The sequence below is a fragment of the Doryrhamphus excisus genome, linkage group LG1, assembly GCF_037039965.1.
Source record: "Doryrhamphus excisus strain RoL-2023G ecotype Guam linkage group LG1, RoL_Dexc_Guam_v1.1, whole genome shotgun sequence".
Lineage (NCBI taxonomy): Eukaryota > Metazoa > Chordata > Actinopteri > Syngnathiformes > Syngnathidae > Doryrhamphus > Doryrhamphus excisus.
In genome coordinates, this window is record NC_136357.1 from 9139558 (window position 1) to 9155906 (window position 16349).

At 40.6% G+C, this 16349-nt stretch overlaps 3 protein-coding genes and 1 non-coding gene across 6 annotated transcripts; 2 read left to right on the top strand and 2 right to left on the bottom strand.

Moving 5' to 3' along the window:
- The first annotated feature begins 741 nt into the window (after positions 1 to 741).
- LOC131131141 (transmembrane protein 53-A) lies at positions 742 to 4408 on the top strand. 2 transcript variants are annotated; one of them, XM_058075550.2, is made up of 4 exons: positions 742 to 885; positions 1298 to 1572; positions 2680 to 2926; positions 3176 to 4408. In XM_058075550.2, the coding sequence occupies exons 2-4, from the start codon at positions 1336 to 1338 to the stop codon at positions 3535 to 3537; spliced, it is 846 nt and encodes a 281-aa protein (XP_057931533.2). In that variant the 5' UTR covers positions 742 to 885; positions 1298 to 1335; the 3' UTR covers positions 3538 to 4408. The 2 variants fall into 2 exon arrangements, with proteins under 2 accessions (XP_057931533.2, XP_078645770.1); XM_078789644.1 differs by having other exon boundaries at positions 744 to 1572.
- A 127-nt stretch (positions 4409 to 4535) lies between these two features.
- trnal-aag (transfer RNA leucine (anticodon AAG)) lies at positions 4536 to 4617 on the bottom strand. Its single transcript has one exon. It is a non-coding gene; the product is annotated as a tRNA-Leu (tRNA).
- Positions 4618 to 4854: 237 nt separating this feature from the next.
- On the top strand, positions 4855 to 12206 carry rbm28 (RNA binding motif protein 28). Of its 2 annotated transcripts, none has more exons than XM_058076041.2 (20): positions 4855 to 5234; positions 5295 to 5441; positions 5521 to 5636; positions 5709 to 5784; positions 5941 to 6033; positions 6116 to 6187; positions 6280 to 6391; positions 7026 to 7264; positions 7348 to 7411; positions 7490 to 7599; positions 7685 to 7758; positions 7847 to 7985; positions 8912 to 8976; positions 9057 to 9215; positions 9343 to 9492; positions 9625 to 9699; positions 9769 to 9898; positions 10514 to 10661; positions 10769 to 10883; positions 11885 to 12206. In XM_058076041.2, the coding sequence occupies exons 1-20, from the start codon at positions 5117 to 5119 to the stop codon at positions 12011 to 12013; spliced, it is 2331 nt and encodes a 776-aa protein (XP_057932024.2). In that variant the 5' UTR covers positions 4855 to 5116; the 3' UTR covers positions 12014 to 12206. The 2 variants fall into 2 exon arrangements, with proteins under 2 accessions (XP_057932024.2, XP_078645773.1); XM_078789647.1 differs by having other exon boundaries at positions 11888 to 12206.
- lepa (leptin a) lies at positions 11239 to 14382 on the bottom strand. Its single transcript, XM_058076043.2, has 2 exons — positions 13030 to 14382; positions 11239 to 12953 (listed from the first exon to the last, which is right to left on the bottom strand). The coding sequence occupies exons 1-2, from the start codon at positions 13180 to 13182 to the stop codon at positions 12615 to 12617; spliced, it is 492 nt and encodes a 163-aa protein (XP_057932026.2). The 5' UTR covers positions 13183 to 14382; the 3' UTR covers positions 11239 to 12614.
- Between the last annotated feature and the right edge of the window lie 1967 nt (positions 14383 to 16349).

Genomic DNA, 16349 nt, shown 5'->3' on the forward strand with positions numbered 1-16349 from the left:
GGACAAGATGCAGAAACAAAGCTGCACAAGCAAAGTCAAGGACAACAAAGTGGTTATGTTGGGACATGGTGCATTTCAAAGTAAAATGACATACTGTAATATACAGGATATAGTCCTGCTAAGTGATGTAGTGTGTGGTATTATTGTGGTTATACTTTCCAGTGTACTGCATCATTCATTCATTCATTGTCTACCGTTTATCCACACGAGGGTCGTGGGGGTGCTGGAGCCTATCCCAGCTATCTGCAGGCGAGAGGTCGCCAGCCAATCACAGGGCACATATACTAGACAAACAACCATTCACAGAATATGTGCAAAAACAAAAGTGTTACATATATATTTTTGTTGTATCACCCAAGGTGATAGCAGAGGGCTATTTGAAGCCCACAGCTTGTTTTTTTTATTGGCCCGAGGCACATTGTAGAAATAACATGAAAAGAAAAAAAAACAAATTTGGGAAAAACAGAGCAAAAAGGCGTAGTATATATAATATAATATATAATATATATATAATATATAATATATATATTAACAATTTATAATATATATTTCGGTACTACAAACTGGATGGTAGATTTATTCATTCATTCATTCATTTTCTACCGCTTTTTCCTCAATAAGGCACAATATACCCTTACATCATTAAGTTCATCAATGAATGAATTTATTCAACGTAATTGCATTTGTTATTTTTGGTCATTTCTGCACTCCACACTTCTGTCCAGTAGTTGGCGGTAATGCACCAAGTAGCAGGTTTGGGCACCGCCCATAAATACTAAAGAAGACGAAGAAGGCCACCTGACTGTGGACCGCAAACAGACGTTTATAAATAATTTTCGTGACTAAAACGTCAACACTTGGAACAGACGCCAACTTCAAGCCGAGGTAAGGTGTACAGCCAAAGTCGACAAAGGTTTGTAAAGTTGACAAAATTCGTAAGCTTGTGTAACGAGGACACGAAACGAGCCACGGTCCATATGCGTGTCAGTGTATCCGCTAGACACTAATGTGAAGACATAATTAGTCATTGAAGGGACAAAAGAGCTCGTATAAGAACATTTCCAAGATAAGTGCTCACTTATCTTATCATGTAGCTTACCTTAGTAACCTACATGAGGGGACCAACACAATTGTGTGAGTGTACGTAATGTTAGAGTAGGGAGTGTAGAGTGTAAGAGTGTAAACACCGGGGCGTTACAAGATGACTATGTTAATAAATTAGTTTTACATGTATGTATAATTCTGCATTTGAAACATAATTTGCAATTCTTTTTCCCCTACATACTGTATCTGGAAGTTCTTGGTCATCCACTGGCACCACTGACAGCAGAAGGGATGCTGGGGAGGAGCGTACTGAGCAGAAGCTTCTCCTGCCACCACCTCAGTAAAAATGTCACTTTCTATGTGAATGAACAAGCCCCTGCCACGCCAGCGGGTTCCACTCAAGCCTGTGACAAACATAAACCACTAACGCTCATGCTGCCATGGTTGGGAGCACGTCCCCAGGCTGTGGCCAAGTACTGTGAGATCTATCTCCGCACTGGCTTTGATGTGCTTGTAGTGGAGAGTGAGGTATGGATACATGACTGACAGTATTACTGTGTATTTAAAGTGTATATTTTTGGAATTTTGCCCATCATTCTAAATCTTTATGTGAAACATGAACATATATTTAGTCCCCTTTTCTGTGCATTCGAGTGTGAGAAAAGAAGTTAATATGAGCTAGCTAACAATGGACGTCATGGGAAGTGCCTATTTTCATTCATTCAGTCATTCATTTTCTACTGCTTATCCTCACGAGGGCCGCGCAGGTGCTGGAGCCTATCCCAGCTGTCTTCGAGCGAGAGGCGGGGTACACCCTGGACTGGTCGCCAGCCAATCACAGGGCACATATAGACAAACAACCATTCACACTCACATTCATACCAATTTGGAGTCGCCAATTATCCTAGCATGTTTTTGGAATGTGGGAGGAAACCGGAGTCCCCGGAGAAAACCCACACATGCACGAGGAGAACATGCAAACTCCACACAGAGATGGCCAAGGGTGGAATTGAACTCGGGTCTCCTAGCCTGCACGCTAATCACTCGTCTGCCGTGCAGCTCAAGTACCTTTTTTAATGCTGAAGAAAATGCCAACAGTGTCCATTTACATAACTGACCCAAACTACCCAAACTACAGCGATATTATATACGATGCAACAATGTTAGAGGTTTTTTTGAAGTGGTCTTCAAAGGTCAAAATAGGTGTGTCCCAATGATGTGCACTGTTAGCTTTCTCATATTAAGTATTTTTCTTGTGTTATAATGCACAGAAAAGGGAAAGAAATATGTGTTCATGTTTCACATACGGATTGTGAATGATGAGCAAAATTTAAAAAAAAAGTGCAGTTCCTCTTTAAGACTGTTGTATCATTTATTTGTGTTTTCATTTATTTTTTTACACCAGAATGTTGGAGAGATTAATTCATTAGATTATTTCACGTTGAAAATTAATAGAGAAGGGTGGCTTGATGGCACGATTTGATACTACTTGAGTCCAGACCAGTGTATGGAATTAAATATGAGTTCAGTGTGAGGTTCTATTATATTTAAAAAGTTGCAAAAGTGCCTACATTTCTATATTATTTTAAAATACATAGTACAATCAACTCTCATGCTATTTCCGTCCATTTCAAGGTGCAAGAATTCCTATGGCCTCGCTGGAGTTTAGAACACGGAAAGCAGTTGCTGGAATTGCTGCTCAGCGATCGCTTCGTCTCCCGGCCACTGCTCGTCCATGCCTTCTCCATCGGGGGTTACACATTTTCCCAGCTGCTGGTCCTGGTGTCTGAAGATCCACAGAAATATCAGGCACTTATAGGGAGGATCAAGGGTCAAGTCTACGACAGCCTGGTGGCTGGATCTGTGGAGACAATGGCTTCAGGTCAGTGCAGCATGAACACCATCAGGGTTTCTCCTAGGATGTTTTGAAGCTGTGGTGGTGGGCTCTATCTGAGACGAACTACCACCACTGCTGTGTCGCCGTGGCAGCAAATTTGTTTTAACTATTTAAATTTACCCTCTATTAATGTCAACATTAGGGTTGTTTTGACATGCTTGAGCAATAAATACATGAATTAACAATTGTTTTCCTCTCCTGTATACTGTGTACTCCTGCATCGTCTGTGCTCAGGTGTGGCCAAGATTGCCTTCCCTCGATGGGAGACACCAGTGAAACAAGTAAGCTTAGTATACTTCAACATATTCAAGCGGCAGACAACCAACTACTACACCAGAAGCATAGATGTGTTTTGGAACTCTCCCGTCACCGCCCCTGCACTATTTTTCTATTGCGAGAACGACCCACTGAGCAACCCCCGTGCGCTAGAGGACGTGATAGATTTCTGGCGGAAGCGCAGCATCGACTTAACCGTTAAGAAGTGGGAGCATTCCAAACATGCTGGCCACCTAAAGACCCACCCGCAAGAGTACCTGGCAACTTTACACTCATTCATTCAGTCACTCCATATGGTTCTTCTGAAGGCCAAGATGTAGCAATACAACATGACCTTGGATTTTTTTTTGTGGGCCCCTGAGTGGACCTGGAAAATATTACTGTCCATATAACTTGAAAATAACTTCTCAGGTTTATTATACTACTTGCAATAGAAGATTTATTTATTTGTAATGCATAACTGCATGAGCGAAAGTGAGCTAATACCTTATTTCCTGAAATTGTGGCTAGAGACACTCAACTGCAGAAAATATCTGGTGTTTTTTCTGTGTTTTTTCACTTCAATGCCATCCATATGTGCCTGCGAGAACTCTAGTGACCTATCTTGAATATGTTTACAAGGACACAAACATTTTGTTCAACATCGCCAACTACTAAAGTGAAGTATAGTGTAGTAGTAGTTTTGAACCTGACTGTTTTTTGTTGCAATGTTTTTTTCTGTTTTACTACCAAAGCTAATACAGTTGAACCTCTAAACGTGAACACAATCCATTCTGTGACACTGTTTGACTTCCAGGTTGTAATTTTTAAAAAATCTATGTTTTTCCTATAGAAAGTCAATTGTTCAGACTGAAACTGTCACCAACACAAAATATTTATTAACTCGTCAAGCAGTGTTCCAAGTAACAATTAAACAAGTGTTACACAAGTGTCAAAAGTTAACCTCATGCTATTTCACAGTTTTTGCCTTTTTGAATGGTACAGTAAAAAGAGGCACAGATGCTTGGTCAACTGAAATTAAACATTACACCTTCTTTCTTTCTTACCATGCTTACAAATGAATGTACTCTGAAAGAGCTGTTTCTTAACCCAAAGCAGTGCTTGTATAACATGTTTTTGCCTATGAATTTCACAAATAATTTATTCACATTTTTGGTCTGTGACATTCTCGTGCCTTAAGTGTCTCTTTAAATAAAGTATTAATATTTTATTATTTGACGTGACTTATTATATCAATTTGTAGTTTAATGTGTAATTAATTTTATAGATTTGTTGATTGAGGTCGTTGGCTCGATGTTCACGGGAAGCAAAAAAATCTTGGCAGCGGTGGGATTCGAACCCACGCCCCCGAAGAGACTGGAGCCTTAATCCAGCGCCTTAGACCGCTCGGCCACGCTACCTTGTATACCGCTAGCCATCTATTTCCAATATTATTATTTTCCGTCACCAAAGATTGTTTGATAAGAATGCAGCACTAACCGTGAATCCAGTCCGAACGGACTGTAGCTCATACTCATACATGTTAGTAAAATGAATAGAATTGCGTTTTCCAGGCACCCTGACCATCAGATGGCGATACTGAGTCTTCCTGTGACGACTTCCTGTAATTTCCAGGCTGGGTTTACCGGCACCCTGACCACCAGATGGCGATACCGAGTCTTCCTGTGACGACTTCCGTGTAATTTCCAAGATGGCCGCTTGCATCGCACACGATTTTGTCGCGCACATTGCATCTATGTCCATATCTACAAACACGTATTCGTACTAGTAGTTTCTGTATTGTTTTAAATTTTGTTGACGACGGTGAACTGGTTCGTTGGGGGGTTATTACCGAGCCAAAAATAGTAGAATCGGCGTGCTATTACGTGCTTATTAACATTAGCGAGGCAGTAGCTAGCCATGCCAGCACATACTCTGTACGTCGGTTCGCTGCCAGAATCTGCTTCAAACGAACGCCTGGAGGAAATTTTCTCTGAGATTGGTCCTGTCAAGCAGTGCTTCGTGGTCAAAGAGAAAGGTAATGCAAACTATCAGTTTGAGTTGTTGGGTCATTGAACACCATATATTTTAAAACCAGGCTTAGCAAAATGTCGGGGTTTTGGCTATGTCATATATGCCATGGAAGAAGATGCACTGCGAGCACTGAAAGAAATAAAGGATTACGATGGAAAGAAGCTGATTATTTCGGTGGCAAAGAAGAAATTGAAAGACACGAAGAAAACAGGTGTGCATAAAGCCGCGGACGAAGTTGTTCACAGTTGCTTGCCAGTAGTATTAACCTTTTTTTTATTTTGCATATCCAGCTACAAAGGATGCAGCAGCACCACCACCGACAAAAAAGGAAACAGACAAGAAATCCCAAAACTTAACGAAGCAGAACTTGAAAGCTCGACTCATCATTAGGAACCTCAGTTTCAAGGTACTGTAAGATTCCTTCATTTACAGCTGTTGTGAGAAGTATGGTGTGTATATGTCGTGTTTTGTGTTGCAGTGCTCTGAGGATGATTTGAAGCAAGTTTTTGCCAAGTTTGGATCAGTTCTTGCAGCTAAAATCCCCCTCAAGCCAGGTAAATTGTTTGCTGAAGTAACCTAAATTCTACATAGTGTACAAATAGTTCTTACCTCGTAAGCACACAGAAATATAAATGCAGATTTTTCTCATGCAGTTGTAGGTTTGGATCACTTTTAAATCATTTTATCCTAACTTGTTGTCCTTTTCACAGATGGTAAGATGCGAGGATTTGCATTTGTTCAGTTTAAGACTGTGTGTGAGGCATCCATAGCGCTTCGAGCCATGAACCTGAAAGAGATAAAAGGTCACTAAAATATGTTCTTTACACCCATTTCCTTTATTTAGCTTTACAATGTGGCTGCATACTTACTGTGCAACATTTTAAGGTCGGCAAGTGGCTGTGGACTGGGCTGTGCCGAAGGACAAGTATGTTGCCATGCAGGCGACCTCCAGTCTAAGTAATGATCCGCATTGCAAACCATTTATGTCTCTTTTTCTAGTCGGTCACAAGTCACTTTGTCAATTTCATTGACATTGTTTTCTTTCACAGGGACGACTACAACTGAAGGCAGCTCTGCAAAACAATCAGAGCCTCAGTCAGATAACGAAGACCCAGATGAGGAAAAGAATCAAGCCACCAGTAGCAAGTACAAGCTTCAAAGGTGACACAACTCATCACTTAGTTTTTCATTGGTGCTCTTTGTCCTTGGGAAAATCTGAGCTGCATCTTCCAGTTGTATACTGCGGTTCTCCCGAACTCTGTGGATGTATGGCGGCATAGCGTATCCGACATTAATGCGCCTAACCCGACAACAGCGCTTGGCTTCTCCCTGTCAACATTGTGGTTCTCTCCACCTCCATGGACACACAGTGGCATAGCAAATCTGACATTAATGGGCCTTGTCTGGCCACGGGGGCGGTTACTTCCACTGTACACTCTGGTTCCCCCGGTCACTATAGCTGTTGGTGCTGTCGGAAACCAGCACGCCCAAGTGAAAACCCACAACAGCCTTACATGAAGTGCACCTAATACACACTTGTCGGGTGATTGACAATTGTCACAAATTACTTCCCCCATAAGTACAGAAATTGCAGAGCCCACGTTTGTGGTAACACGTACGTACGTCAGGCTGTAACTCCTGCATAATGTTTATTTGTATATGTGAGCTGTGGTTGACTGGTGACCAGTTCAGGGTTTACCCCTCTTCCAGCTTCCCTTGAATGTGATGAGCAGTAGGAAGTCAATTGGATTTGGGGCTTGGCAGGGTTCTTTTTCATCCAGTTATCCTCCCACAGGGTTGGCGCTAAAAAATCTGCACCACCAATGGAGGATTCACAGTCAGATGATGATGATGATGACGAAGAAGAAGAAGATGATGATAATGATGATGGAGACAGTGAAGATGATGAGGATATTGATGACAAAGAGTCCCAGGAGGGAGAAGAAGAAGACGACGAGTCCGACCATAGCCTCGATTCGGAGGAGGATGCGGATGACAGTCATGATGAAGATGAGGCAGAAGATGACAAATCAGGTATTTTCTTTCATACTTTTTGTACTTTTGCATGTAATTGTTTTTTTTTGGGGTGGTGTTCACATCACTTTCATTCACACCAGCTCGCAAGAAAACAAAGAAGCTGCTCCCGTCAGATGTGCAAGAGGGCAGAACAATTTTTATCAGGTTCGCAGTTGCTCTTCTTATGCTCTTCTTTTCAGAGGTGGTTGTACTCAAACATGCCTGTCTCACACCATGTCCTAGGAACCTGTCCTTTGACACAGAAGAAGAAGCCTTGGAAAAAGTTATTCTCCAGTACGGAGATCTGAACTACATCAAGATTGTTTTCCATCCAGACACAGGACATTCAAAAGGCAAGCCATCCACCCCTCATGTGGGATGCTCTTTTGCTCTTGTTTTTGTTTCATGTACTTATCCTAGCTCTGCTTTTTTTAACAGGCTGTGCGTTTGCTCAGTTTAAAACAAAAGAGGCAGCGGACAGATGCATAGCTGCAGCACAGGATGAAGCAGAGGTAAGATACTGTATCATCTAGTCTGTATGAGTTCCCAACATGGCATAGTGTTGTGTTTTAATCACCCCTATCATGCTATCTTGTGCAGGCTAGCGGCATCCGGGTGGACGGTCGAAAGCTGCTGATTGTGGCTGCAGTGAGCAAAGATGACGCGGCCAAGCTGAAGGTCAATAATAAAGTCAAAGTGCAGACGGGCACCAGGAACTTGTATCTGGCCAGAGAAGGACGTGAGTAAACCGTTTCTACTCCTGTTTGGATTGCCTTACCGCAGCATAGCTACTATGGTGTTGATAGTCTGACAGCAACATAAAATTAGTATAAAAAAACAGAAACTGACAGAAAATAATTAAGAACTGGTTTAAAGTGTGATTGAGTTTTTTGCTTGCTTAAGCAACCACTATAGCGCCATCCAGCGGTCATAATTAGAACAGTAGTATTGAAAAATAATACTTTTTCCCTCAACTTTATAAAATCGTCTCGCATAGGCCGTAAGTCTGACATCCCTGAGTTAGACAAATAGATTTTTAGACCACTGTGGTATCTTAGCTTGATTTACATATTCAGTTCATTTGGAGCTTTTATTACATGCAAATATACAGTACAGATGTATGTTAAGCCGTTCACAGCTTGCGGCACAAACCAGAAGTCCATTTCTCACTAGTGTGACCAACCACAGCAGAGTGGGTGTGCCTGCAGGTGTGCCGTGGGTGTAATCCATTAAAACAGAACCGTTTTCGCAGGAACCACAAAATCCAAAGAAATGGAAGAACTATAACGCTTCCTGTGCTGGTTATTGTGTGTAGCTGCTCTAAAGGAGTCCACAACTCAATGCATACAAAGGGCCGAAAAATCAGCATAATAGTTACCCTTTAAGAAATAATTCATTTAATTGTCTATTTTTGTTATATATTTGATATACATATGGTCCACTTCAATCATGTTCCAGTGTATTGTGCCCCATTTTCTCTCAATACAGATCTTTCAAAATGACACATTTTATAACTGTTATTATTATTATGAAAACTGTGATATTTCTGCCCAAGGTTATCATTTCATCAGAATCTCATTCGCCCAGGCCTAGTTTGTAGTCAATGTTCTTATAAGGCTGTGCATTATTATTTCATGCTAATTTATGTTATCCACTGTCTCTCAGTGATCCGTGCTGGAACCACAGCAGCAGAGGGCGTCCCTGAAGCAGACATGATTAAGAGAGCCAGAGTGAGTCAAGTGTTAGGAGGAACAACCAAAAAAAAGCAGAAGTTCACGCATTTATTTGTCCCATTTGTTTTATCCCGTAGTTTGAAGAAGTAAAAAGAACAAAGCTCCGGGACATCAATGTCTTTGTGTCCAAGACTCGTCTGTGCGTCCACAACTTGCCAAAGTCTGTAGACATCAAAAAGCTGCGAGCGCTGTGTCTCCAAGCAGTGAAGGAACCCAAAGGAGTGCGGATATCAGAGGTGAGCTTTTAGACCCACTCATTACAAACTGTCCACTAGAGGGTGGTGTTTTTATTTGTCTTTTTTTTTTTTTTTTTTTATCACTTCACAAACTGTGTATGTTTGCTCTTGTGCGCTTGTGTTTCAGTGTCGCATCATTTATGACAAGAAGCCTGAGAAGGGTCAGGTGATGGGCCAGTCTCTAGGTTATGGTTTTGTCCAATTTCAGGAGCATGAACATGCTCTCGCTACACTTCGCTACCTCAACAACAACCCCAACATCTTTGGCCCACATAAGGTGCTTGCTTGTTGCCCACATGATAATTTTGCTTTATTGCTTTTACATTATGTGGTGGTGTTGTGGGGGGGGGCATTTTTTAAATAAAATGTATCTCTTATTTATCTGTTTGCATCTTGTGTCATACTCTAGAGACCCATTGTCGAATTTTCTCTGGAGGATTCTCGGAAGCTCAAAATGAAAGAAATGCAGCGACAAAAAAATAAGGTGGACTTTTTTTTCGCTTGTAAAAGTTTTTTTCTACTTTAATGATATCTAAATTATTGTTTTTTGTAGGAACATTGCAAAAAACAGACTGGAAAAGTCAGCACGTCATCTCAGGTATCAACAAGCAGAGACGGGAAAGGAATCAAACATTTTGACACTCAAGTTACGTCCCCAATGCAGAAGCCCGGAAAGAGGAAAGGTATAGCATACATATTTGGCTTCAGCGGGGCTCCCAATGCGCCACACTTGCAAGTGCGTGCTGTCTACTTGTAAAAATGTGGGCAAAAATTGGTACGTGTACGTGGTGCGAATTTGGGCACACTATGCACCACTTTTAGTCTAGTGGGAACTTTTGCTTGCAAGCAAGTCTGCGTCGAGGCTACAGATGTGTGTGATGTGTGCGCCCTGTGTTGCCAACAGCAGGGACCTCTGGAGAACCTCTGAAGGTCGTTCTATATATACTGTCTCCATCGGATGCGAAAACTGCCATTCATCACACTTGCATACACTTACAACATTTGAGTTAGGACACCGTACATGAGCACTTGTAAGTACAGAGATCGTACAAGGACAAGGGTGCTGTAAGGACGTACAGCTCACTTACCATGTTCTCAACATACAAAACACGCAACCGCTCTCTGCCAGAGTGGGTTGTGTCCCAGGCTTTATGAGGGAAACACTATTGTTTGTATGCTGAGAAACTGTATGGACAAAAGAATCAAAATAATTAAGTAGTTCTACAGCACACTATGATCCTGCAGGTGTAAGTACACTCTTCCTGGTCCTTTTCAATCAACTGTTGTGTGTTCATCAGCTCATCATGACAACCCAACTCAAGAGGTGAGACCCAACTCACACAGCGGTTTCCAGTCCAAGCCTGAGGTGGAGCACGTTGATTTGGATAACGGAAAGAAACGGAGGAAAGTTCTGGTGTTTCCTTCTCATCGGGGGCCGAAGATCAGGTGCAGCTGTGATACTTTTTACATATATGCATCATTCAGTGTAAGCAAGGTAAAAAATAGTCATCTTTATTGGTCTCAGTCACTAATAACAACTTTTTTTTTTTAAGATTGCGTGACAAAGGGAAGCAAAGGGCTCCACCCCCCAAGAAAGTACAGCAAAGAGGCAGCAGGAAAGAACGCCAAACACGACTAATGGAGAAGCCCACACATCCAAAAAATCAGGTTTGTTTCAAGTATGTAGACTAAGGCCTTGTCCACATGTAGCATGGTATTATTAAAACCACATATTTTCCCCTCTCTGTTTATATAAAAAAAATTATGTCCACACAACCTTGTATGAAAAAAATGCATCAACACTTAACCATACAAAAGCATTGTGAACCACAGTCATAAGCTTGCCAAACCTGTAGGCGGCAGTAGTTCCTAAAAAGCTGTCCAATCAGAATCATCCTCTGTCATCCTGTCACTTCCCTAAACATAAAACAACTCTTGTGGACTGGCAAGGAGGCAGAATTACTTCTAAACGTTGTTTTAGAATACAAAGTCAAGAAGATGCAAGAAAATGTATCTTGTCGTATCTTGATGACTTAAAACACCACTGAAAATTCTAATAATGGTTATTCATTTTGTATTTATTTTTTTATTCACAGGTGTTTGCATACATAGCTGAAGTAATATAGCACAATGGTAGCGTAATGAGCAGAGTCATAATTCATTGCAATGTGACCAGTTATTATATATGTTCACCAGCCAATTTATTGGGCACAGTTTGACTAAGTATAATAAGTATCACAAATTGTGCCTTTACAGCGATAATCCGGTTTGATTGCAGTATTAATTTCACAGTATATTTGTTATTGTGGATGTAGATTGCAGTAGTTAAAGCTGTTAGAGGGGAATTGTTATGCAATTTTTTTGGCCCTTTGTATTGAGTTGTGGATTCCTATAGAACACCTACACATGATAACTCGCACAGCAAGCAGCTAGCCGTCCTTCAAACCTGAGCAAATATTTCCTGGAAGCCATTGCTCCATGCTCACGGTGAAATCAGAGCAGTGAAACAGTGCAGTCACAGTGAGCCGGTGTTAGAAAAATACAACATTGTACCAACATTTATAGGACAGAAAAGTGGAACAGGCATAATAGGTCGCCTTTAATATTTTGCCCCTGTCATAATTATGTTTTTGTTATGTCCTGACTATTGCTGTTCTCTTTCCTTCTAGAAGAGTAAGGCTCCAAAGAGCAAGGGCGGGGACCACTTTGACAACCTGGTGGAGCAGTATAAGAAGAAACTTCTCTCTAAAAGTGACAAAACCTCCAGTATGAGAAAAAACAAGTGGTTTGATAGTTAGTTGCTGTAATTTAAACATGTATTTTCAAACAACATAATTCAAGTGACGCTGATTTAATAATGTGGTGCCAGTTTGAACAATATATTTGTATGAAACCTTCGTGTTTCACTACGTTGTCGCATCCACCAGTGAAAGCACACTTATGTAAGAGTTTTACTTGTCAGCTGGCTTTTTATTAAACATATCAAAACAATTGGGTCTGCAATATTTCATTGACGTTTATGTCGAACCATTTTGAAAACTCTAACATTTAAAAAACTTACTTTATGATACACATCTTTCCTTAAATAGTTATCATATAGTGTTTATAAAAAAGTACAGTACAAAAATATACAAAATGCACATATTAAGTCTATAAATAGCAATACCGGAAGAGCTGATGATATATTGCATCTTGGTGGAAGTTCCTCAACCTGTTTTAAACACTCATGATGTTACTGCACTGACTTCATGTAGTTCATGTGTTTTTTTCCTATCATAAATAAGCATTTATAATTTCCTGCAGAGCTCTTGCCAATACAATTTAAAACAACTAAATGCCACATATATAAAGATCCCAGTATTTAAATAAGTGTGTGTTGAACATGATTATGTCAGTCTTTCAGCATTTCTCCAGCTGGTCCATGTTCCCCAGTAGCTGGCCTAGGAGCTCCTTCACTCTCATGAGCGCTTCAATGCTCACGGTGAGGTTGAAGGCTCGCTGACTCTGCAGCCGCTGCAGTGGGACCGATGCTGAAGGTTTGGTCCTGGACTTGGTGTCGTTGCAGTGGACCTGCTTCCACTGTACTAGGTATCCCTTTAGGGAGGAGATGTCCGTCTTGACCTGGGATATGTTCAGGGAGTCCGAGATGAGGCCGTTGTAACCGTCCAAGAGCGCCACCACCGAGGAGAGCCCGTCCAGTTGGTCTGTGGGTGGCGTCAATGTCACACTCGCAGGAACCTGCTCTTAGGTGACAACAATCCATCAAGGTTGTTTTTTTTCCCCCTCAAAATGATGTTTATATTGTGAATGTTACCTGGATGTTTAGATTCAGCCTGACCACCAGCTGTTCAGCCATACGCTTCACTTTGTTTTTCATCTTCATGGCTTCCACCGGCAGAGGGGCAGCTGTGGTCACACCCAGCATGTGGGAGAAGGATACCAGGATGGCCAAGGTGATGTAATCCATGTTTACTCACTTTTTTTATCTAAGAGGAAGCCCAACATGATTAGATATGATGCAAGTTGTTTGTTTACACCCCTTCACCCTCGTATTTTATTCTCACTCAGAACTGTCACGTCCGCCTTCCCAATGCCAATTTACTCAATGATGTGCTTGCAAATATTTGCGATACACCTACAGCTGCAGCTGACTAAGTATGGTACATGTACAAAGATCACTAACTGTCTAAATGCAGACTTCCACTGAGGCCGTGCTATCCCAATTTGGTTCAGCAGCCACTTGGACATAGTTGAGGTAACCTCTTCTTTTACAGATACATGTATATTCCTGCAATAGATAATATTTCATTTTCAGTAATTATGAGTCATGTTATAATCATTTTATTGTTTTGTATTGAGTAATTATACTGTATGTCCAGATTCTCAGTTTAAAAACAACAAAAGGTAATGGCTACATAAAATAAAATGCTATTTATTTCCCAGATCATACTGTGGCATGCATGCCTGAAATATGCATATTAAAATGTTATTTAATGATGATGCTATTTATTTATTAGGAAAGACTAATAAGCTAAGAAGAAATAGCAATAATTAAAATGATATATTTAATATACATCCATATAATTATCAGCCTGCAAAGTAGTAGTATATGAATGTAAATAAGAATACAAACATTTGAATTATTATTTTCAGAAGATTTAAAAATACATAAGGTTCTGCAGGAGTCACAATGGTAAAGTAGAAAATGCAGAAAATAACTGAACTACATAATAAATACATACATTATACATTATGAAAAGTACAATACAAAATGCAGACAATCTAAAAAAAAATATGAATGCAGATTTTTTTGTTTTTAAATACCAGTAAAATCAGGCACACCTGAGGCACATTTCTTATTTTTCTAGTCAACCCTTTTTTCTGTAAGGACGACCTTAACAACTCAGTAACAGATTTGTAACAACAAGGCTTTTGACTACCAGGATTCTTTTGCGCATCAAGTCAACATCCAAGCATCCCACAAAATGCTTAACATCCAGTATATTAACAACCATACAAACCGACACATTGAAATGTACTTTAAAGAAGCTGAGAAGAAAGTTACACTTACCCTTGCTTGGTTGTATGTCCAATACCAGGCGCCCATCGGCATATCTTATAGTGGTGGGATGTTGAGTCATCTCTTACTCATCTCTTTCCCCGACCCTCCATTCCCCTTGTCCATCCCCTCACCTACCTCTTCCCATCGGACCCCCCCTCCCCCCCTTGCAATGTAGAGAGGGGCGGGGTGGGGCCTTGAATATACAATACAATTTTCATAACAATTAACCTACCATATTTGAGTCACCAGTCAAAAATGCGTCAAAATGGTTTCTTAATGTTCCTTGAAGAAGCGTTGCTAATGGCTTTCCAATGCGTAATTCATCACGTCTTAAACCCAATAACAGTTTCTCGTACCATTTTACATAAAGCCCCAGTTCCAGATAATCAGTAGGCTATACGTGTTGTATCCTGTGCTGACCTGCAGTGTCCATGGCTCATTCTAAATATTGCCTAATACCACCGGGTCAGTCCCATTTGTTTGCCAAGAAATGGTACATAGACTTTCTCATCTCCACAGTAGCAGGTCATTCAAGCCCCAAATAACTATTGAAAATGTCAATATACAATAATATTATGTTTATATTATCATTGCCAACAATTTTACTTTTATTGTATCAATATTTTAATATTATATTTCATTTATATATTTCTTTTAAGCTTAAATATATTTACAAATTTACAAATGTAATGGTAGTCTGCACTGAGGTCCTGGAAGAGTTCACCAAAAAAGGTGGCTAAATCTAAGAAGCCATGTCAATAAATTGTAAATTAGCAATGTTAAAGTGTAAATAGTCAGTCACCTACTATTTACCCACAATCAGCTTCGTCAAATGATTTATTTTTTCCAACACATAAGCGTTATTTAAAGATACTGTATTTCCTCATAGATGGGACATGGCCTTTATTAGAGGTGTGGCGTTTATTGTACACTATGTAATGTTATTAATAGGGTCATCATGACATTAAAACATGATATTTCTCATTTAGAGGGAAGCCAAAATCAGACTATTAGACTGAACTACAGTATGGTGAATGATAATACACGTAATATGGAAATGACAGTACACAAGGCAGGATTGGAACTGTACATGCATGCTTCATGCATACTATAAACCTTGTAATTCAGCCTGCCCTCATGACATATGGATGTATTTTTCATCGGTGTTCAACAGCTGCCACGGTGTTAGCTCTAGTAATTGCTGCGTTTCATGTGACATCACATACCGTTGTTGTCAGGACACATAAGTGTATACTGACTTTGGGTGAAAGGTGGGGTACACCCTGGACTGGTTGCCAGCCAATCATAGTTATCTTGTTCTTGTGAATCCAAGATCATGTATGGTCTTGTCTTGTGTGTCAAGTGCAATGGTTCTCAATTGTGGTTCTCATGCCCCCACTGGGGACCGAGTGGTTAGCACGCAGGCCACACAGCTAGGAGACCGAAGTTCTATTCCACCCTTGGGCATCTCTGTGTGGAGTTTGCATGTTCCGCTCGTGCATGGTTTTCTCCGGGGACTCCAGCTTCCTTCCACATTCCAAAAACATGCTAGGTTAATTGGCGACTCCATATTGTCCATAGGTATGAATGTGAGTGTGAATGGTTGTTTGTCTATATGTGCCCTGTGATTGGCTGGCGACCAGTCCAGGGTGTACCCCGCCTCTCACGCGGTCCTTCATGTGGATAAGCGGTAGAAAATGAATGAATGAATGAATTGATGAATGAATTAAGGTTTACCAGATCAGCAAATGTAAAATACTGAAATTACATATTTGTGATAATTATCACACCAAAGAAGCATATGATGAGGTTTGGGGGAGGAAAAAAATCCTCTTTGGTCCCGGAATATTACCCGGAATGTTTTTCGGCACAGAATCAAGTCACTCCAATAAAACTTTTTATGCCTCACCGCTTAGTTGAACGCAGCAGCCTGCTTGTGTTTTGCTAATTTCAAGCCATCACCATCACATACAGTAAAAGCCTTGTGTAACATCTGCTGCCTTCTAATGAAAACATATTCAGTATTTTTGCCAATTTTTTCTAATGGAGCTTCTAGGTCATTTTTGATGTCT